The following is a 24,183-nucleotide window of genomic DNA, read 5'->3' as shown; positions in this document are numbered from 1 at the left end:
GGAGCACTCAAGTGAGTGCATTTTTGGTTTAAGGATTCGTTATTTACCACCAACTACAAGTTGATGGTAAATACCAAATACCTTTTCAAAAGCAATTTTGTGCTTTTTTAAAAGAGCCATGTGGCAGACATACATGCCCTTAGGGCATGTATGTGTGCCACATGTGCACACATGCACGATTCAGGGGTGCAACAGGGTGTCAATGTGACACCCTGCCACCCTTGAACATGCTCCCCCTATTACAGATTCGGTATTTACCGAATCGGTAATAGTGAATGGCTTCCCATTCATTCCTATGGGCCTCCAGCCTTATTACCGATTCGGTAAATACCGAATCGGTAATAACGAATATTACCGAATCGATACAATTTACCTAATTTTTACCTACATCCTTTTTACCGATTCTTAAATACCGAATCAGTAAAATTCGGTATTTAGGAATCGGTAAATAGAAATTACCTACATATGGCCCAAAGTGAGAAGATGTATAATACTATATAGAGTGAATTGTTTGTCATTATAAACTGTGACGGATGCATGGCAGAATGTAATCTGGGAGGAGAGAATATGCACCCTGTGTTATAATGATGTACAGACTATCAAACATGTCATATATGCCTTTCCTGCTTCGAAAATGTATCTACTGAGATTCTAAAACCACTCTTTGATAATAATTGTATTTAAATGGCAAGAATCGCCCTGTTAATAAATTAATGTGCTGTGAAATTTTTAAAATGTTTAGCTCCTTTTTAAATGTCTTAATTAATGTAATTTTGAAAACTGTAGATCTCATTGTAAAATCTTAATCTTCAATAAACTTAAAACTTGAAAATTTTTGCCATGATCGGGTAAGTTTATTAAAATTGTCCTTAAAAGAGAAGAAAACATTTGAAGAACAATGACATTTTAGTATGCTCAGAAAATTACATACAATATTTTTACTGATCTATTTATATTCTTGATTTAGGATGGTGGCGTGTGTGCAGATTTCTCCCTCTATAATTTCTCACTGCACAATGGATTTCCTAAATTAGCCTCATTTTTTAGAAGTCGTATTTGTAGCCTGGAATCTATATTTGAGACTTCACAACATGATAACACAGTCTACATTGTTGTATGACTGATGACGTTCCTGGTCGTAGGCAGATTGCATCTTATCAGCTGCAAATGGATTGCATTGGTTCCTGTTGAGTTACATTGCCACTGCCGTTTGTTTCTCGCAGATAAACAGCAGACATTTTACTGGGGAAATGCAAGATGACTCAACTGGAATTTTGCAGCTTAGTAGCTGTCTACACAAATTTAACCCTATGGGCCCATAAAAATGAGGCCATTCCCCACATCTAAGAAGTCTGCTGAAAGGTTGGGACTGCTGATTGATCACCAACTCTCAACCAAACATTAATTTGATAGTGTCAAAATGGCTTTACCATCTACGTAGTACTATGAAATTGCTCCCAAACTTTTCTACTGATGCTTTGAAAGCCATGATGGCAGTTATTATTGGCTCCTGCTTGGATTACGCCAATGCTATTTATCTGTGACTTCCTAATTGCAATGTTATGAGATTGCAGATAGTACAGAATGCAGGTCGAACCTAAAGGCAATCATACTACCCTTCTTTTTAAACAACTGCACTGACTGCCAATCAGGCAAAGAATACAACTTACAATCTGATGCTTGGTCTTCAAGGCCTTGTATGATGTGCCCCCTAATTTCTAAGCAAACAGATAGGTAGGTATAGACCAGCACAAACTATCAGATCTTCTAAGTCCATTTGTAGTTGTCAGATATAGGAACAGAGATTTGCAGGATGGGGGTCATTCAGTCTAAGCCACTGAAGAATGAAAGTCCCTACCACACGTCTTCGCGCTGAATCTGATCTCAATTGCTTTAGGAGATCTTCAAAAAAAAACATGGCTACTCAAACATGCTTTCTCATGCGGTGTAGGTTTTGTTGGCCGCACTCTATTTCTGCTGATTCCTTCTCTGTCCTGATGTCCTTCCTCGTCATTTACTCACTTGAAGAGCTCCAAGAAACCTTTGGTGTACGTGCGCTCTCATAAATAAAATTAACATACCATACCTCAGATACGTCTCTGCAGCTTTGTTGGTTATTGTTTTCCAGTTTGTCAACTGTATACTTAGGCTCTGCACATCTCACAGTGGGCTTTATTTTTTTTATTTTATCAACTTCCATCTAGTCTACTGCCTATGGCGTATGCATGTGTCTCTTACTCCCACTCCCATTCTTATTGCAGTGTTCTGCTGTCCTTTTTTCGCGTTTCATATATTTCTTGCAAAGTCTCCCACAAATCAAATGCTACGAGTGAGCGATCGGTTAACATAACATATTACACCAATGTACATTTGGATCCTATTAGTAGCACCATGTACGATAATTATTTGTTCTTAAAACTATCCTCATTGGTGCTAAATAATACCTTTCGTTGACCTAGAAACAACCTTCAATAAAACGCATCATTTGAGTTATTTATCTCTTATTTCTCTGGAATTCCTTAATTAGGGCAAGATTGTCCCTTGTTTTGCGCCACAATGACACAAAGGGCTTAATTACGAGTCTGGCGGTCCAATGGCCGCCAGACTCGTGGGGGAACGGCAGTGGTGGTCTCCTGACCACCCAATTACAATAAGAGCAGTCAGACTGCCATTGCCCCGCCGCAGCCACCATGAAACTGCCATTCCCTGGTGGTGTAGAGGTATCAATATGCTTGGGTGACCATCGCGGTCCCGACAAGCATTTTAGGAGATTCCTCTCTGCCAGGGTTTTCATGGCAGTTCCTCCTTCATGAAAACCCTTGCAGAGGGGAAGCAATGGGGGCCCTACAGGGCCCCCTTGTGCCTCTGCACCCTGGGGTGCATGCAGGGTGTACCCCAGTTCCTGCACAGTATGGACTTATCAGTCCATGCCATGCAGGAACTGTTTTTTGCATTCCCATTGCAGTGCCCATTTTCAGGGCACCACCGTAGGAATGTCGAAAGCAAAGCCCGCCAGACAGGAAGAAACTCCTAATCGGGCGGGCGGCCTAACCAAAGCTTTAGCGTTGAGGAGGCAGGGCGAACCAGGTGCTGCACCGCCAAAGTCGTAATCAGGCCCTAACTGGATCACTTTTACGTAGCTAAAATACAACTAAAGTACAACACTGATCTCTTCAGATGTAAGTTGATAAATGGTCTCCTAGAATCAGCCATGCACCACTGTTGATACAGTACAACATTTGTGACTCACTCTCTTTCCTGATGAGAAAGGTAAGCATGATTGACGTAGAGCCGTGGCCTAAGTGCTGCAACAAGCTCTTGCCCCATTCCATTGAGCCAGGCAGGAAACCCTTAACCAGCCTTGACCAAGCCTTGCTCATCACTGTCCTAACAGTGGTCGAATAGACAAAGTAGCCTAGCACCTTTTAAAGATATGCTCTATTGTCAATCCAGTTATGAATTTTATTATTTGTTACAGATTTTTACACATACGAAAAGGACGTAATGATTTATAATAACAGGGCATCATGTGTTCAGGGTTAATTCTTCCTTATAACGTTAAGTTTAAGTAAAATAGTAAACACTTTATTAGTTACAGTTCATATAGCAATAAAAAGTGGGTGATTAAATTGAGTTTTATCATACAATTTTCAAAACTCCAGAACAGCAAGTGTTCCTGTAACCCAAGGCAATGCTGTTCATTTGATCGACCTCAGAACGATGGGAAAATTGGCATCTGTTATTGCAAAATACCATGTTGGATTTGATGGTTATATTCTACTTCATTAAAGGCCATAGGTACTATATATGTAATATATTGCAAAATCATGATGTGATTCCCTCATATTCAGCAATTGGTAGATGGATTACATTCTAGAAGACTATGGGTTAAATTTAGAGTTTGGAGGACAGGTATTCCATTGCATGGGTGAAAGAATACCCCGCCCTACAAAACGCCTTTGGGAGTTTGTTTCTGAAAAACAAAAACTTTGTACAAATTTGATGGATGGCTATCCACAAAAGTTTTTATACATTAAAAGGAACCACCATGATGGCAGTTCCTTTCAATGTACAGAGATGACTGCTGAGGTGGTGCTCAGCTCTAAATTTGACAGCTGAAGTACCATCAGGATGGAGGAGATAATGTCCTCTGTCATTCTGATGGACACTGCTCTGTCGCTCAAACACAAATTCAGGCCCTGTATATCCCACTGAACTGTAATGTAAACATGATGAGCCTCGTTGTAGTTTAGGCAATTTATGGTATCTATGAGCAAATGGAAGATTTAGTATATTGTCTGTTGTTTTCCAAATATTCAGACAGCATCTAATAATGTGATGATAATCCTAGTTGAAAATTAAATATAGCTGTTTATTCAAAAAAGTGTTCTTGTGCGATATGAGCAAAATTACGTTCTGTTGTGTGGTTCAGTGTAGATCGTCCATAACTCTTAACCCAGGGGTGTTTAACGAATGTCTGTGAGGTTCCAGATACATGCTAGGTTTTCAGGATATCCACATCACATAAGTTCACACGAGAATGTGTCATGATTCCAGCTTTCTGGGACCAACATTGGATACCTATCCCTTAATCTATAGTTCAACTTCAATACTAAATGGATGTACAGATGGGGTACCACAAGACAAATTCCTTAGTAAAGCCCAACAGCATAATAAAACGTCAGTGCAAAGGTTGAGTGGTCGCACTACCGCCAGAGTTCAGACCTGACCTTCTGGGAATTTTAAATTGTCCATATCATTTGATTTCTCCCTTGAAGAGTTTCCAAAATATACCATATTTGTTTTAAAAATGTTTGTCAATTGGAAGCAAAGATATTTTCCTAGGTATCACTCACTCATCCCGAAGAAAGGGCTGTGATTTTTAGCTTTAGTCAATCATTTTCCCACAGTGGTCACACATTTTCCTTTACGTGTCAATCAATTCCCTATGTGTCACACATTTACCTCCAGATGTCACTTATTTGATCCTGTATTCTCCACTGCTTCTAATGTCTTCACATAAATTGGTTAGAACAATATCACAAAAAACATAACCACTGGGTACACACTTTGTGGGTTCTCAAGTGGAGGGGAGTAGGAACATGAGGAGGAGACATAACATCAGCTGTCCCTTGCTCTCTTTTGCTCATGATGAGACCCCAGTAATCCAGACGTTAATATTTTATAAATGGAACTATTTAGTGACCAACCTTTCTGTAGGGAGCAGTGGCATATTATATTTTGGTTATTACATATGGACATCATAAGAGTCTAAAATTGTGCAACTATTGTGATCCACCTAGGGTCAATCAGGGGGACAATTAAGGACATTTGGGGGAGATAGGAGCCTCCTAGGATACACATATGTTGGTCATTGTGAGTCTTAGTGAATGAAATTTATGGTTCAGATAAATGATATATGATCTAACACCACAATGGTAAGTAATGACCACAATGCGCATTTAGGTTGGAGATATTGCAAGAAAAAATATGAAAGCAAGTACACCTGAATGTGGATGGGTGGAGAGGGAGGCGTAAAATATAGAAGGAACAATTTGTGGACACTGATTTAAAAGTGATAGTCAGATATGACAAGACTACTTATACAGTCCCAGGGAATAATTCTAATAAATTTACCGTTTATTGAAAAGAAAAATGTGAACACTGTGACTTAAAATATGTCTATATATTTAGAATGGTTGCTCTAATCATAAAGATGTTAACTCATCGTTGTCACTGGAGAATGTGTAAGCATACAGAATTGCTTTATAGTCACTAAGTCCTGAGGACACAGCATAATTATTTTCACAAGGAAACACACAGAGATTTAGAATTCATACAACGTTCCTCTAGCTGCCTGCTAACTAATATAAGAGTTATGGGGTTTGAGTTACGTACCATTTCCATCACTAACACATTCTTATTTTATAGACTCCACATTTTTAAATTCAGTGATTTTAATATCGCCTTCTATAGCACGACAATTAGATCCACTCGGTCCATTATGACAAACATTTCATTGCTTCTAGTTTACATTTCAGGTGCTGAACTTGGAGGTCTGATTCTGGGCAGACCTCAGAGACCTCAGTATCACTGTTACTTTGCTGCTTTTCTTCAATTTGTTCCTTATGTTTTGAGGTTTATCCAATGACACAACACTCACTGTGACACTGTCTATGAATGCGTGTTGCTTTACAACATTCTTTAATAATCTAATTGTACATAAACAGCTGATTTTAGTATTTTATTTCAAACAGAACAATGCGCGACAATGAAAGTAACTGGAATTCTAGGAAACCACTTAGCAAATTTTGTGTAATTTCTGTTCAAATAAAGCACAACAACATTTTCCACGTAGAGTTTGGAATATAAATGATTAAGGCATTTATGGAATAAATGAACTATTAAGGCAGTTAGCATGTATTTTCAGTTATATCTAATTACAGTTGTCTGAAAGCATTCCGTTTTTACTTTCCGCGAGCACGTGAATGTGGTTGCCTAGCACGCAGTGGTGCAGCTCCTGGGCGTGTGTTAAGAGGTCTCCTGACATCCCTTATGGGGCTTGGCTCCTCACTGCTTTCTTCAGAACTTGAGCTCATGGTATCTGCACCGGTTGCGCCCAAGGGCCGCTCCTGCACTACTCCGTGCCTGCATATGATCCGTCCCTCTTGGCAATGGCGTCTGTTTAATGATCTCATTGTTTCATTGATTGGCGCTTCGGCCATACATTCGGCAGCTGCTTTGTTACAGGAACACATAAGCTTGTCGCAAATACTTGTGGCCATGCCTGTGAAAAATACATATGAGAACTGGTTACAGCAGTGCATTAAATATTTGTATTTACATGTGAAAGGAGATACTTTATTAATGCATGTTTAATGGAAACTCAAGGTAAAAACTGTCTGCATAACAGTGTATTTCTGGAACCAGGGTCCAATTAGGAAAGGGGTAGCATCCATCAACCTAGCCATAGCCAGGGTATGATCAAAATGAAGGGATATAATTCTCAAACCTTGTGTTTACAAATGATAAAGACAACACATCGGGTTTGGCCCAACTTTGCACAAGCACCAAAAGTCAATGAATAAGGGAAAGTACTTCACAGATTTTTTCTTTGGACCTAATTCCAGTAAGCCAAGTTTTGGTGAAAAGCATTTTTACTCTGTGCCATATATGGCAAATTTGTACTGGGAAAAACTCAATTTTCTGAGTGTTGCACCACAGTTCAAGTTCATGTTCAACAACAATTCAAGCCCTAGTGGTTTTCTATTTAGATGAAGGCAACATCATGATAGACGGCATCACAGAGAACATCCATGCCCCCCTGAAAGGCATCTTTTATGCAGCAGCATAGGCCATCATGGGGCTGAAGAAATATGACCCTTGTCCTAAGCAATCTACAAGTCTCCCCTCTTCAATATCAGCTGCATCACTTACAAGGCACTGTACACAAAAATCCTTGTCTAACTAGCTACATGAAGGCAAAGCCAGAGAAAGAACTCCAACATCAACAAATTAGACACTAGAAACTGCAGAAAGGAGATCTGTAACAACATCCCCTCCAACATCAGTACAGCCGCAATCCTCCTACAATTCAGAAAGAAACTGCAAACTCAGCTCTTTAAGAAGCACTATCTCAGATAGTTCTCATCCCTTCCACAATGTATACCTCCTCCACCTAGTCCCCCCCATCTGTCCCAACTGAGGTTGCCCCCATACAGTTCTTCGTTGCTAGGTTTGTGCTTAAGAAGGACCAAAACTTACATATATAGTATACATCAAAACAAAATGGTATTACAGCATTAACCCCCATCCAGCACTTGGTATGGGGAGGTAATACATCACCTGGTAAGTGCTGCATACTTTAATATCAGTGCTTACCTAATACTTTATAATCTAACCAAATATCAGGGACTTGTAATGAGGCATTTAGTATATTCTGAAACTGAACTCACAAGGATTCATCCATTTGCATCTGCTCACTTTCATAAACCTCTCAGCTCGTGAAGACTCCTTCTAATATTTTGATGGTACTATACTAACTAAAGTAAAGCATATAGTTTTGTTCAGCATAAAGCCATTGCCTATGTTTTATCTTTCCTTATCTTATTTTTCACTATTATAGAACATGTTCTTACACAGTGGCTAAATTTGGTCCCACTTCACAATTGGTCATTGGTCTGAATTCCAATACAGGTGGTGAATCCTTCCCAGACGTTTAGACTCCTAAATCCTTTTTGGGCACACCAGAGATGAGACTACCTCTTGTGGAGGTTGCATGCCCGACCCCTATTTCAGCCAGGCCTTACATCATTCTCTGCAGCTAAACACTCCTTAGATTAAGCCAAGGTCTAGACACCAATAGGATCATCTTGAGGCATCTGCACTAACAGTCAAAGCGCTTCTGCTGCCTCGCCTGGAATCAGCCTGTGAATTTAATTTGTGTGTCTGCTCCATTTAGTTGCATAGCATGATTTGTTGTCTACCCACTAGATTCTAGTGACTAAAACAATGTTTTAAAGAATGACCCAGAGAGGTGTGCTACATCCTTTTGAGTCAACCTACTAGCTTTCTACATTTCATAAAATGAGCATCACTTAAATGAGTATTAGAAACATTATTAAACAACACTTCTAACACTCAAAAACTGCAGTTGTATTTGCTATATAAAACCTATCATTATTAACAACACGAACAACAAAACATCAATAATAATGCTAATAATAATTTGTCCATTACAACAAACATTGAATTTAAATAAGGGGAGGGTAATTACAGGTATCACTTACAATATGGCAGTACATATCAATATCCAATGCTGGGACCCCCAAATAAATCCATTCAATGAACTCTTCATAGCTCTGTATGTCTACAGTTAATATGTTCCCTTTTTAGACCAAATTAGAGAATTTAATGATGGGTAACTATTATGGATAAGCAGGGTCACCAATCCTAGTGTGGCAATGGGCGCTGTGTCATGCTGCCCCTCATGTTCTTTTCGGTCAACCTTGTGTTTGTACATCAGTAATTTTGGCAATCTGTGAGTCCACCAAGGATGTTCCATGTTTTCTTCAATGTCATGGTACATGCAAAGTGTAGTGCAGACCATAACAGAAGGCAGCCATTGCGCCCTTTGACGCAGGAACTGGTGAAATCTACGGCTGGTAGATTACCTGAACCTCTGGTAGACAGAAGAGCTGTACACTCCTGACCAAATGTGCCCAGTACTACATAACTAAAGCCCTTCACTCCATGCACATGCTGCATGCATGTGTGGCATGTAACAGTCGTGTGCATTGTGGGATTACATTGAAATCAGTGTTGGCCAGGCTGTTTCTCCTGTAATGCACAATGGTGACGATCCTGTATATGCTAAGGGTATTTTATTTGTTGTCCCTTGAATTAATTTCTGTCAGAGACCCCATAGCATTTTCATTGATGTCTACTTTTCTGGCTGCAGGAGAGATTCAGCACAGATCCTGTCTGAACTCAAAAGGATAACCAACACTAGCCCTGCAGTCTAGCGGATCAGTCTTTTTAGTTTGTACATCATGTGCCCTTCTATGTTCATCTCTTTTACTCTACCAAGGGACCACATTTTCATAATCAGTTTGTATCTACTCTTTCCCTCAAGTGGCACAGCAAAGGTACCACTGACACTTATCCAGTCGGGGTAAAAGGGATCCCTGTCGCTGCACTTAGATTATGATTTCTGAATTTGGAAGTTACCACAGTTTTAATTATTATCTGCCTCCACCGAGACAGCAGGGTGTATTTTTTTGGTGCCTTTTCTCTTAAAATTTGCCATATCTCCAAATCCCCTTATCTGGTTTTATTAGTTTATGTTTTGCTTATTAAGTTTTCCCCTTTTATTCTAAGTTGGCTTGCAAATGTTATTGTGTTGTATACTCTATTTTAAAATGATTGCTAGTGCTTTAATTTAATATACATTTTTCTGAGTAACTACTGCTGCTTGTGCCACAGAGACTGATTCTGTTTATTGAGTTGTTAAAGGTTTCACCCTTTCCAAATTAATAAACAGATTTCTGATATTGAGTAAGCCAGGATACTATAAGAGTAATTCACAGCAAAATCTTCATAAACCAAAGCACACACCTGGAAGAGAGCTCCATTACTTCACTGCTAGGACCAAAATATTACCCACAGGAAACCTAAACAATAGACTTGTGAGTAATAAAATCTGCGGGAAGGAAGGATTACAACTTCTAAACTCCACATACCTTTTTTTTTAAACATAATTTTATTGGTTTTCAAAGTTTGCACATTTCATACAGTGGCGTAAGACTGCATAATAACTCTAGCATATGTCTTGCAATATTACTTACAACAGGCTCCAACATTGCCTATTCGCTGTCCTACAGAGACATATTTGAGTTTCCACACTGTTATACATTTTTCTATTCCATCACGACGTGACCGTGGACAGCTCAAATCTTCCAGGAAATAACATAATTTTAACTTTCCACATCTTTTCTACACTCCTGTGATTGCTTATAACATTGCTCATCTCAACAAATAATATATAAACCCACAACAATAATGTTCCCTCCCCCCTCCCTTCCGTCCTGGGTCCATACAAAACCTTTAGTGTCAGTCTTCAGCACGTACATGATTGCATCTCATATCATACACTTTGCAGACTTCTTACTCCCTTGTACGTGTCAGTCCGCGTCCCGGCCTCATACACTTCCTTGCGTGTTATTAACAGTGGTAACAAAGTCTATATCCAAGGATCTACACGTTTCCAGCATGACATCCCACTCCATCGCAATTGGAGTCTTCCGTAGCCCTCTCGCTTCCTCCCGTCTCAACGCAGCACTCTCTGCTCCCCCCATCGCACCAATTCAGTATGCCATGCATATATTGTGGGCGGCGTTTTAGATTTCCACCGCATGGTGATCGCCCGTACTGCCAACAGGAGTGCTAAGTTTACAAACCTATGCTGCACTTTATATTTGGAAGTTCCTTTCCTTAATCCCAGTATACAGCTCTCGACTGTAGCAGGTCTGTGTGATCTCCGCCGTATGGCGTCTGACCGAATCCCAATACCCTCCAATCCTTTGACAGGACCATATCGTGTGTACTAGGTCTGCTCCCTCTAATCGGCATCTGCGGCAATGGATTTGTGTGGTTGGGTACATCTTGTCTAGCTTGCGCGGTGTAAGGTATGCCCTGTGTAAAATCATAGTTTGAATATACTTGAACCACGCGTTCCTCGATACCTTTTTGGGATGTTCCACTACCCTCTCCCATTCCTTATCCTCAAGGACACTGCCTATGTCACCCTCCCAGGATGTGCGCAGCGGCGTCAGGTCTATTTGTGTATTCGAACGCAGCCCTACATATAGCCACTTAATGAGGTGCTGGCCCCTCCCCATATAATACAGTGTTTTTACCAGATGGTTTGTGGAGGGTTCTTGCCTTTGTGGGGCCCAATGTGCTCGGATGTATTGCAACAGTGCTGCGTGTAAGAGGTATAGATGGTCCGGCGCTCTGGTTTCTCACACAAAATTATCATGATCCAATAGTACCCCATCTCCAAAGAGGTCCGCCACCGTAGTGACCGCCACACCCAAACCAAGGCCCAAGTCTACGCGTTGTCAAGCATCCATCTTGTAAAGTTATACCAAGCAGAGGTATATTCCCGGCATATGCAGGGGATGCTCTAGTGTACTGCAGAGCTGCCCTCCAACACCGCAACGCCGTGCGCAAAAGGGAGGGGAGATCCCGCGGGATCCTGCTATGCGGCAGCAAGAGGGTGTGTAGAGCCCCTCGTTCTACATCATGTTCAGTCATCCCTATCTCCTGTAGGTTACGCCCTGCCATCCAGAAGGACAGCCACTGCAATTGACAAGCGTAGAAATACGCTGTGAGGTCAGGCACTCCCAGGCCTCCTCCGGACGTGCTGCGTTGTAACTTTTTTAGGCTAATCCTCCGCCTACCCGTCCCCCCAATAAGTTAAATGAGTAATGTGTTCATTAATTTAATTTAGTAAAGTAGCCTCGGGAGGACCACCATTTTTGCTATCGCTGCCCTACCTGCAACTGACAATGGCAGCGCGGTCCAAAAGGTAATGCTAGATCATAAGGCTCTCAGGGCTCTGTTCAGGTTGCCCTCTATCATGTCTGCCTGGGACCGATAAACTTGGATACCTAGATACTTAAATGTGTGAGGTGCAACCTTGAACTGTAGTGTGCCAAATGAAAAGTCCAGTAAAGGTGCCTGTTCCTTAAAGTGAAATACTGTCGATTTTGTTGGATTGATAGCTAGACCCGACAGCTGCTCAAAGCACAGAAACATCGTGGCCATGGTATTCATAGGGGTGCGGAGGTCGCGCTAGTATAGGATAATATCATCTGCATATGCCGATAGCAAGTGCGTGGTGTTTCCCACCGTAAACCCCATGTCAACCAGCTCTGCCCTGATCTTCAATGCCAAAGGTTCTAGTGCTAATATAAAAATAAGCGGCGAAAGCGCGCACCCCTGTCTCGTTCCCCTGCGTATCTGGTGTTCTGCCGATATGTGCCCTCCCATCCGTGCTCTAGCCGTAGGGACGTTATAAAGGAGGCGGATCCACCTGACATACTCTTCCGGCAAACCAAATCTCCCTAGGGCCCTGAATATCTAGTCCCACTTAATGGAGTTGAAAGCTTGATGCATATCTAGTGAGATACAACCCGCATAATCATATTGGTTCAGGGCCTCTGCGAGCAGGTGGTGCAATTTCCTCGTGTTCAATGATGTACTCCACGCAGGTAAAAAACCCGTCTGATCTATATGAATCAGTTTATGCAGATTCGGCAGGAGTCTATTAGCCAGGACTTTACTAAGTATTTTATACTTCGTCATTAACAATGATAATGGACGGTAGCTGGCCATGTCAGTGGGGTCCCTGCCTGGTTTTGGGAGTGACACCACCAGCGCCTGCGCCGTAGTGAGGGGCAAACTGCCCTTTTCCAGTGCTTCTTTATATAACATTTCCAGCTGGGGCACAAGTATATCCGCGTATGTAGCTTAAAATTCAGCTGGCAGACCATCCATCCCTGGGGTTTTATTTCTGGGGAGACCCTTAATGGTGGCTTTAATTTCTGATTTCGTAATGGGGCCTAGTAACCCTTTCTGTGCGTCTTCCGATAGCCGGGGGCATGGTGCCATGGATAAAAACTCATCTATGTGTGTATCCATTACTTCCCCAGGCTCACTGTAGAGTATTGTGTAGTATTGCCTGAAAGCCTCATTGATCTCCCCTTGGGTGGACACTACATCTCCTGCGGTGGTAGTGACCTCAGTAATAACAACATTAGGGGGGTCGTCCCGCAACAATTTTGCCAGCAGGGTCCCTGCCTTGTCTACCTCTGCGTGGCTTAATTGTATGTATCTTTGATGGTCTATGACACAGAGAGACTCCAGGAGTTCGGCGTGTCTGAGTCTAGTCTCCTGCAGGGGTGCCCGCTTGTCGGCGTTCAGCACGGCTTTCTGCTCCAGCTTATTGAGCCTTTCTTCCACCTCTATAAGGGACTTATGAACCTCTTGCCGCGCACCCACTATCACCCCTATTGCCTTCCCGCGGACCACCGTTTTAAAGGCGTCCCACTCGATTAATCTAGTAGACGCCGTGTTGATATTTTCAGTAAAATAGTGCTGGATAGTGTCTGATATAGCGGTACGGAACACTGAGTCTTCTAGCATTTGGGGTCATAACCGCCATGTTGGCACTGGGGTGGGTACCCTGCCTCACCCAATCACTACTTCCAGTGGGTTGTGATCAGAAAAGGATTTCGCCAAATATGTAGTATTCATCAACTGCATCGCAATGTTAGTTGAACAGTACATCCTATCAATTCTTGTGTGTAGCATGTGAACTGGTGAATAAAAGGAGTACTCCCTATGTGTTGGGTGTCTCACCCTCCACACGTCACACAACCCCCATCCCTCTGCCCATCCACATAGCACACTCGCCTGTTTGCAGACCCCGGTCCCATGGAGGGGAGTATGCGGCCTATCAAGTGCAACATTCATCACAGCGTTACAGTCCCCACCAATTATCCATGGGTGACTTTCCCAACCCGCTAAGGCAACAGACAGCGCACCCAGGAACTTCTCCTGCTCAGAGTTTGGCGCATATATAGAACCCAGGACTACTGGTTGGCCATCTAGTGTACCCCGCACCAAAATGTACCTCCCCTGCTGATCCACTCTTTGCTCCACTGACGTAAAGGGCACTCCATGCCTGATCCATATTGTAGTGCCGCGCGCAAATCCCAAACATGCGGTAGAGAAAACATGCCCCTTCCACTTTTTACGAAGTTTCCCAACCTCCAACTCAACCATATGAGACTCTTGCAGGTACACTATCTGCGCCTTGCGCCTCAATAGCTGTGCGTGTATCCTATGGCGTTTCTGAACTGAGCCCAGGCCCCGGACATTCCACGTTATTATGGTGTATTTATTCTGCATGTGCATCGCGTACCCAGTTTTGGCTGCCATGCGGTCGCCATAGCAGGCATAATGCCGTGCCAACCTAAGAGAACGCGCAACCCAGGACCATTTCCCACCCCAATAACACCCAATACTCGTTCCAGTTGTGAAACTATACCGGACCACCCAACTAAAGAAAAAACATAAAAAACAAAATAACATCCATACAGGGCTTTCTCATTTTTGGCACGTGGCCAAACCTACCCATCAGCGCACACTCCGACTCAGGGGTACAATGGTAGTCAAACGCCCCCCCGGGCCATATATTCAATCAATACAATGCCGTTAAAACAATTATGATAGTAAGGATATAGCAACCGTGGACGTTACTGTTCAGTTCAGGTCCGGGTTCACAGCACAGTCCAACCCGCTAAGGAATCAGCCCATCCACGTCTGTGGGGTCACAGAAGGAAACAGGCCTATGCTCCCATCTGAGTCCGATCTCTGAGTGTCCACTTCTGAGGTAGTCAAGTCGCTGATCTGTGCCGTGTTTCGGAAGGATGAAACCGCAAGGATCGCTGTCTCCTTGTCATTCTGCATCTGTTGGGTCATCGGGCGAAGCTGCGTATCTCTTTTGCGCAGTCTGCGCGAGTTGCGCTGTCCTATCGGCCGACCATCTCATGCTGTGGAAGTCGAGGTCTGAGAGGCAGTCCTCAATCGTCTTTCCAGTTCCATCACCTCCAGCCATTCCTCCACGTCGCCAGGACTTTCAAAGAAATATGTCTTCCGCTCGTAAATGATCCGTAGTTGCGCCGGGAAGAGAAGGGCATATTGTAAATTCAATTCCCGCAGTTTCTTTTTAACTGCCAGGAACGAGGAGCGCTGTTTCTGCACCATCATTGTGTAGTCTGGGTACAACGAGACCTTAGTGTTCTCGAATCTAATTTGGGGCACGTCTTTCGATTTCTGCAACAGCACGTCCCGGTTCCTGTAATTGAGCAGTTTAATTATGAGTGGTCTTGGCGGGGCCCCCGGTTTCGGACGGCCCGTAGGAATTCTGTGTGCCCACTCAATGCAGTATTGATCTGAAAGACCCTCAGAAGTGACGTGTTCCTTGAGTCATCCCTCCAAGCATCGGGCAGCGTCAGCCCCCTCGCTTCTCTCCGGCATAGCAATGACGCGGATATTGTTTCTTCGCGCCGTTCAACTTTGGAGGTCTAGGCCCTCCCATGGAGGCTGGGGGTGAAATCTTCCAGGTTTCCCGTCTAGCGTCCACTCTCTAGGGCCATGTTTGCTATGTCACCACCAGCTCTGTAGCACGGCATGCGCTATTGCCACACTCCCTGTTCAGGTCCGTACACCTCCACCGGGCAGTTAGTGGCCCAGTACTGCAATTCAGACTGCTCTATCGCCTCTGGGGTCCGTCCACACAGCGCTCCAGCATCCCCTCTCCTGCAGACCCTTGATAGCGTCACCTGTCTGCCAACCGCCTCTGCTCTCCAGCTGGATGTCTCCTCTGAACTGCGCCGGATGCAATAGGCCTGTGTAGGCCGCACCGCAGCCCCGGTGCTCGCGTGGCCGAGGCCCTCGCCGTGCTCATCAAGTCCGCCGGCGCTCGTCCTCCAGGTCGCGCCGTATCTCAGGCCTCACTCCAACGTCTGCACGCGACCCCGCCGGGTCCTCTCAGATCCGCCCAGGTCTCCCCGTCGCGGTTCTTCCAATGACCTAGGAGCCGCAAGTGCTGATCAGCGGCCGCGCGATCACGCCAGCCCGGTCCACCTCAACTCTCTGCCATCCCGTAGGCCCACCAACAGAGGGTCGCTCCACTCCGCAGTAGGGGCCTTGCGGGAGCTCAGATGCGGCTCTGATTATTGGCACCAGGTTTGTACTGAGTCGCCTGGTCCTGGTAGACAGCAAACACTTCGGGAAACGGCTAATAGACAGGATAATTGCTGCCCGGGTCCGGAGCTTCCCTAAGAGGCGACCGCCATGTTCGGCAGTTGGCTACGTCCCCCCCAACTCCACATAATTTAACAAAGGAACATTATACTTATGCATACGCAAGTAAAACATGCAAAAATAAGAAGTGCATGTTAGTTTCTATTAATACCGTGTCCCAGGGAGAAAGAAGATGTGTCTCCAAAGAAGCTCAACTCTTTGGAAATTATTGTGCATATGACTGATGACATACGTAAGTATATACTAGATGAGACCGAAACTTATTCCTACTAAAGCTTGTCAAATATACTCTACCAAAGGTTTAGTAATTCAATTATATTGCTAATTCAAGTTGTGTCATTGTAGAAAGTCTTTTTACCCACTACTTATCATTTTGTTCCTAATTTCCTGGGGAGCCGTGAATGTTTCCAGTTTCTAAAAGCAGAGCGTGCCTCCTTAATATGCAGGACCCACAGAATTCTTCGAATGTTAGATACATTAAGGCAGCCATAGTTTGTAGGTTTAATGTTGTTGTTGGATTGCAACACACAGATATCCAAAACAGCACCTGTGCTACCTTACAAAAGACGTATATAGACTTGTATAGATAATGATGCGGAACCATAGAGACACTTTTCGATATTAACTTTATTTCGGTTCAATGAACCATAAAAGTGCACAGTGCCAAAACATTTTTTTACTTAATTAATCCAATCACATTTCATGCCAGTGTACATATATTAATCAATTTCCAACATAATACATCAATTCATAAGATGCAGCCCTCTTCCTGCAGTCAAAACCAGGGAAACAAAAATCTCAAAGCGAGAACCCGTACGGGTGAGCTCCTTTGGGTCTGTCATGTGATGGCTCAAACAAACCACTGGAATAAATCGAGAGATAGTAAACATAAACCAATAAATATATGGAAAGTTTTAAAACTATATAACCATAAATAAATATCATTAGACTGGTATATATCTCCCAACTATACCTCCGCCCGGTTTGACGCACCATAATTTGAGAGGGGGAGAAATACGCATAAACTATTTTTGAAAACCGAGGCCTAATTAATTCCTTATTCAGGGGGGTGTTAAAACATTTCAGTTTCTTGTAGGCAAATTAAGTAAAAACCTAAGACATAGCATAACCAATTCTCGTTACTCAGCTTTGAGCACATTCCAGCTATATTCCAAGATAATATCCTGAAAGGGGTGATTAATCAATAATAACTTTATTTCGCATAAAAAATGCATAAAGTACATAACATTCATTACGAACTATTAATACATTACTAAAAACAGTTTTATACAGATGACCAATCAATCAATCAATCAATGATTTGTAAAGCGCACTACATACCAGTGAGGGTTTCAAGGCGCTGGGGGGGGAGAGATGCTGCTGCTATTGGTCAAGAAGCCAGGTCTTGAGTTGTCTCCTGAAGGTCAGCAGGTTTTCGGTTTGTCACAGGTAGAGGAGGAGGATGTTCCAGGTCCTGGCGGCTTGATGGGAGAAAGGATCTGCCTCCGGAAGTAGTTCTCCGGATGCGTGGGACCGTGGCCAGGGCGTGGTCAGCGGAGTTTCCTGTTGGGTACGTAGAAGGATAGTCGACTGTTGAGATAGGCTGGGCCGGTTTTGTGGAGTGCCTTGTGTGCGTGGATCAGGAGCTTGAAGGAGATTCTTTTGTCGATGGGGAGCCATTGCAGGTTCCTCAGGTGGGGGTGATGTGGTCGCGGCATGGGACGTCGAGGATCGAGGTGTTCTGGATTCTCTGTAGTCTGTTGATGAGCTTGGACGAGGCTCCAGCGTAGAGCGCGTTTCCGTAGTCGAGTCTGCTGCTGACTAGGGCCTGGGTGACTGTTTTCCTCGTATTTGTCGGGATCCATCTGTAGATCTTGCGGAGCATGCGGAGGGTGGAGGAGACTGCGTTGACTTGTTTGGTCATCAAGAGTTTCGAGTCGAGGATGACTCCCAGGTTGCGTGCGTGGTCAGTGGGGGCCGGGAGGGACCCCAGTGACGTGGGCCACCAGGAGTCGTCCCATGCGGAGGGGTTGGACCCGAGGATGAGGATCTCCATTTTGTCTGTATTCTGTTTGAGGTGGCTGTCCTCCATCCAGTCTGCGACGGCCTTCATTCCCTGGTGGAGGTTGGATTTGGCGGTGAGGGGGTCCTTGGTGAGGGAGAGGATCAGCTGAGTGTCGTTGGCGTAGGAGATTATGTTGAGGTCGTGCTGTCGGGCGATGCGTGCTAATGGCGCCATGTAGGCGTCGGGCTGAGGGAAGATCCTTGAGGGATGCCGCAGATGATCTCGAAGGCCTCGGACCGGAATGGGGGGAGGCGGACTCTCTGGGTTCTGCCGGAGAGGAAGGAGGTGGTCCAGTCCAGGGCCTTGTCTCGGATCCCTGCGTCGTGGAGGCGCGTGCGTAGTGCGCGGTGGCAGACGGTGTCAAGGCAGCAGAGAGGTCCAGGAGGACGAGGGCCGCCATTTCGCCGTTGTCTAGTAGGATCCTGATGTCGTCTGTGGCGGCGATGAGGGCGGTCTCGGTGCTGTGGTTGCTGCGGAATCTGATTGGGATGGGTCCAGGATGTTGTTGTCTTCGAGGTGACGGGAGAGCTGGGTGCTTACTATCTTCTCGATGACCTTAGCTGGGAACGGAAGCAGGGAGATGGGTCTGAAGTTCTTGAGGTCGCTCGGGTCCGCCTTGGGTTTCTTCAGTAGGGCGTTGATCTCTGCGTGCTTCCAGTTCTCAGGGAAGGTGGCGGTCTCGAAGGAGAGGTTGATGATTTTGTGCAGGTGGGGTGCGATGGAATTGCCGGCTTTGTTGAAGATGTGGTGCAGGAGAGGGTCGGACGTGGATCCAGAGTGGATTGTTCCCATGGTCTTGATTGTGTCCTAGATGCTCACGTTGGCCCAGGTTGTCAGCGTGTCCTGGCCGGAGGGGTGCAGTGAGTTCGGTGCGGTCGGCATTGGTCGTTCGGGGTCTGAAGCTGTTGTGGATGTCGGTGATTTTCCAGTGAAAGAAGGCGGCAAGGGAGTCGCACAGGGCTTGCGATCGTGGGATGTCGTTGGCATTGGAGCTGGGGTTGGAGAGTTCCCTCATGATGGTGAAGAGCTCCTTGTTGTTGTGTGCGTTGTTGTCAAGGCTGTCTGTGAAGGAGGTCCTCTTGGCGGTCCTGATGAGGTGGTGGTGGTTGCGGATGGCGTCTTTGTGGGCAGCGCTGCTGTCTGGCATCTTGTCTCTGTGCCATATGTTTTCCAGTTTCCGGCAAGTGCGTTTTGAGTCGAGAATTCCTAAATTAGCAAATTTGGCCACCCGTTCTATGCTTTTACCCTTTTTATAAAGCTTTATTCTTTTTTTTTTTTCTCAAAAACCTTTCTTGAGAAAAAATTGTACTTCAAATTACAGTATCTGCAGGCGGAGAGTCCGCAATCAAAGAGGAGAACCACATCTGTTACATACATTATAGGAACCATCGTATATAAGTAGCCCATTGCATTACACAGAAAGAGAAATGCTGAGGTGAAACAGGGAGAGCAGGGAAGAGCACCCGGGAAAGGCCCAATGGGGATGGGAGAGGGCGCAAGGGACCTGTAGAGTGTGTGGATGTGGAGGCACCACCTCATGAGCCAACGCCGGTGGCGGCTGCGAGCGGATTGACGGTGGGGAGCGCGGGAGAGGTCGCAGAGGGCAGGGCGTTTTGGCGCTGGAGATAAGAGACAAGGGGACCCCAAATATCGGTCGGGTGGCAAGTGGCCGGCACCAAGTCCCAGAATTCAGACAGAAGTGTCTGACAGCACGAAGCGCCTCGAGCTAAGTGCTAACCTTGGGCACAGACCTTCGACCCCAGCACATGGAGACCCTGAACCGTGCGAGAATGATCAGCATCGCAGTCAGCCGATGAGTAGCGTCTGGGCAGAATTTCACAAAGCCTACGAGACAAAGCAGTGGGTCCGGCGTGACAGGTGTAGAGGTGATCTCAGTGATGGGGCACACACATCGCGCCAGTATGCAGAGACCTTGGGGCACAGCCAGGCGAGGTGGGAGAAGTCTGCCACAGGAGCGGAGCATCACAGACATCTGTCGCTGGGGGTGAGGCCCATTTTATGCAGGTGAGCAGGGGAGCGGTATAGTCTATGCAGGTATTTAAAATGTATGAGGCGCAGGCGGTAGTTTGGGGATAAACGTTTGGTTTGATTACAGCAGTATAGCCAGACCTCCTGAGAGAGCTTGGCACCCAGGTCTTCACTCCACGCTGTGTGGGCGCGGTCAGTGTAGATAGAGGAGTCCGCAAGCGCGAGGGAATAAATCTTGGTGACCAGCTTGCAGGGGGAGGTGGATGTGTAGATAAACTTGAGGACAGCCATCGAGGGGGCTGAGGAAACGTGGGATGAAGCTCCCTGCAGAGAGCTCTGAGTTGATAATAAAGCAGAGTGTCCCACTCGGCCATGAGAGAGAAAAAAGTGTTGCTAGGGTAGAGGTCTGAACCCGTGGAAAGTCCCAAGCGGGTCGCGCGTTTGACCATTCCGGCCGTCTGTAGAGGGGGGAATGTTGGGTTATGTGCAATGGGCATGGCATTTGCGGAGAGCATGATAGAGCCAGAGTATCTCCGGAGCCCGTCCCAGGCCCATCGCAAGGTCTTCACTGTGTCGACTTCGCCACGCGGGGGTTTCGTCGGGGAAAAAAGAGCGATCAGGAGCGGCCTGGGGGCAGCGAGATCAGCCTCCACCACCACGTGCGGTTGGAAAGGCGTCAGGTGCAGCCAGAAGTGAAGGAAGCTGGCTTGGGCACTGAGGCTATATAAAGCTTTCTCAATTTTTTCTTGTCTCCTCCAACTGTCAGGACAAAGGTCTTTGTTTTGTTCACTTGTAAATCCAATTCTGCCATAAAAGTCGAATATGTTGTGATGCTATTTTGTAGGGCCATCGATGTTCTAGCCATCAATACCGCATCATCTGAATATATCAGAATTGGAAGCATTGTAGAGGCGGTATGGGGAGCATCTTTACTTTTCTCAACCATCACCTCATTGAATCTATTCGTATACAGTGAGAAAGGGGTGATCATACTTCCCAGATTTACTTGCCCCTTCGCTTCGTCATCGAAGACGCAGGGAGAAAAGGTGGGGGTGGGAAATGTCACTTTCCCATCCACCCCCGCAGAGCTTGTTTCCTGTGGGGCGTTTGTTAGTAAATCGATCTGCTCTCCTTCCAGAGTTACTGGTACCGAGAGTCAATCTATATTTGTTAACCTGATAAAACATTAAAGCGGTTTGCATGGGCAATTCACTCCCAGGGTTGAAAGTTACTCTGCATGTGCTCAGTGCGGCCTAGCCGCTGATTAAAACTAGGGCCTGGTGGGGGAGGATAGAAGAAACCTAAGGGACGTGCCCTTATGTTATCCGATGTCACATTGCTCAAGCGTGTTAACACAAGGTATACACACCTGAGGTCTTTAAAATTTAGGACTATGCAATTTCCCTCCACAGATTTGGATGTGTGACCTATCCATCTGACTCTACGTGCCAGAATGTTTTCTATCATATTGGAGTTACAACCTGATTTCCTGATGCACCAATGTGCTGATTTATTAATAAGACTTTGACAGTCTTCATATTGATCTACAGGCAATGGTGGGACACCGGTTAGTATCAAAGTCAATCAATCAATCAATATCATCTTTATTCAGATACAGATACATATCCATAAAACTACAGACAACAACATATGCAATACAAATTCCAGAGGCAGAGGGGCAATTAAAATATCCAATTAAAACTGGTCCTCCACTAATACAATGCACAAAGCGCTAAAAAGAGAACGAAATTCATTGGAGTATTTATATAGTAAAAATTACATATAACGTGAGGTTTATGAAAAACGGGGTAAAATAATATGATTCAGCAGGGGCACATAGAGTTACGAGTGCACACCGCCGCTTTCAAAAAAGGACCAACCCGGAAGGTTAGCTCATCGTCTTTCAAAGCAATGACCTTCCCATATGCTGCCTTGTAGTCGATCTCAGGTAAAGCCTTAAAATATGGAATCAAAAACCTTTTGGTAAGTATTGAATAGTAACTACAGAAAAATAATAAGTGCATCATAGATTGTTTGTGTTGGCTATTGCATGGACATGGCAAATGATCGAGGTTGGAAATATACCCCGCAGGGAATGAGAGCATGAATTTCATAGTATCAGTCCTCAGCCGGAAAAGCAGGCCCCTTTCCCAACGACCGAAGGGTTTTAATAGATAGCTGGAAGGTGAGCGTGAGATGTTCTCAGTACGCATGTATCTAACGAAGGACGGTTTCTTACTCTCTTTGTCAAATCTAGCATTCCTATAAGATGCGAAAAGGGCCATCTGAAGGGATTTCTTACTAATATTGCCAAGGTCTGAAGGGTTTGAGAATAAATATTCATGATTCACAATGATTAGACTTTTATGTACAGCTGCCAACCAAGGTATTTCTATCCCCTTATCACATTTTAAACAATCTAATATTATCTCCCTAGTAAGTTGGGCCGCAGGGTTTCTCCAAACTCTCAGCCAAAATAATGCTGGGCGAGCCTTGATGTAGTCTTCAATATATGGCAGATTAAGTTCGCAGTGACTATTTAGAAGAAAAAAATGGGTGCACCCAGAATTTTACGACAAAATCTATTCTCTTCATCCTGGATGCTGCCGCAATTAGTATGGCCCCAAACTTCTGCACCGTAAGTGGCAATTGGTATACATTGGAGTTTGAAGATTTTGACAGTGGCAGATACAACATCTGTATTCCTCGGCTTTGGCAAACCGAGTATCATATTAGTGGAGTTTGCAAAACCTACAGTGAGCCACATGGTCAGCCCACAGTCCATTTGAAGCAAATACCAGCCCAAGATATGGGAAAGAGCGAGTGCTTTTTAAACTATTTGAGTCTAAAACGATTGATGTGTTAAAATACTTCTTTGATCCACACGCCATTAAAAAAGATTTTTTTAAATGAGTACATAAATCCAGGGTGGCCATAAAGTCTACAAAACCCCGCAACAAAATGCGGAGAGCTTTTGGGGTGTGGCCCTCAGCACCGCATCGTCGGCGTATAACAGGGCAGGAAGTTTATTACCATTGATGCAGGGAACATCGTGGGTTAGTGTTACCAAGGACTTATTCAAATCATTGATATACAGAAAAAATAAGAGAGGGGCCAGGCCACAGCCCTGCCTGACCTCTCTACCAACTTCAATGACTTTGGATACCTCACCATCCCTGCTAATACGCACCTGGGCGTGTAGGTCTTTATGCAAGTGAGCTAAAAGATGTACGAGGGACTCGTCCAAGCCATAGCTTAGAAGAGTCGGCCAAAGCCGTGACCTGTTAACAAAGTCGAAGGCCGAGGTGAGATCCATAAATGCTAGATATATAGGTGTTTTCTTAGCGACATTGTATTTGCCGATAATCAGATTGAGGTTAAGGCATTGTTCAACAGTGCCAATATTGCTTCTGAACCCCAACTGACAAGGGTGGAGTATCTGAGCTTCCTCGGCCCATGACCTGATCTTATTATACAGGACCCTCCCCAGAATTTTCAGCGTATTATCAATCAGGGAGATCGGCCTATAACAACATGGGTTGGAACGTTCCCCCTTTTTAAAAATCGTCACAATAATGCTGGAGGACCAAGTTTTGGGCATGATGGAATTTGTTAGATTATTAAAAACATTCAGCAGTAGGGGCGCCCAAAAGTCTGGATGACTTTTGATAAGATCGATGGGCAAACCATCAGGGCAGGGGGCTTTACATCCTAGGCTCTGATCGATAGCC

General features: G+C 44.8%; 1 protein-coding gene across 3 annotated transcripts in view; it reads right to left on the bottom strand.

Moving 5' to 3' along the window:
* Positions 1-3,348: 3,348 nt before the first annotated feature.
* OC90 (otoconin 90) overlaps positions 3,349-24,183 on the bottom strand; it is an 875,163-nt gene continuing 854,328 nt past the window's right edge. For 2 of the 3 annotated variants that reach the window (XM_085604909.1, XM_085604910.1), the window contains exon 16: positions 3,351-6,787. In XM_085604909.1, the coding sequence (XP_085461035.1) occupies positions 6,468-6,787 (320 nt within the window). In that variant the 3' untranslated portion in view covers positions 3,351-6,467. Of the gene's footprint in view, positions 6,788-24,183 lie in introns of all 3 variants that reach the window. The other variant, XM_085604908.1, reaches the window with a different exon arrangement.

Source organism: Triturus cristatus, chromosome 5_1 (assembly GCF_964204655.1).
Source record: "Triturus cristatus chromosome 5_1, aTriCri1.1, whole genome shotgun sequence".
In the NCBI taxonomy this organism is placed as follows: Eukaryota; Metazoa; Chordata; class Amphibia; order Caudata; family Salamandridae; genus Triturus; species Triturus cristatus.
Note: the sequence above shows the minus strand (reverse complement) of the source record. Positions and strands in the feature narration are given on the sequence as shown.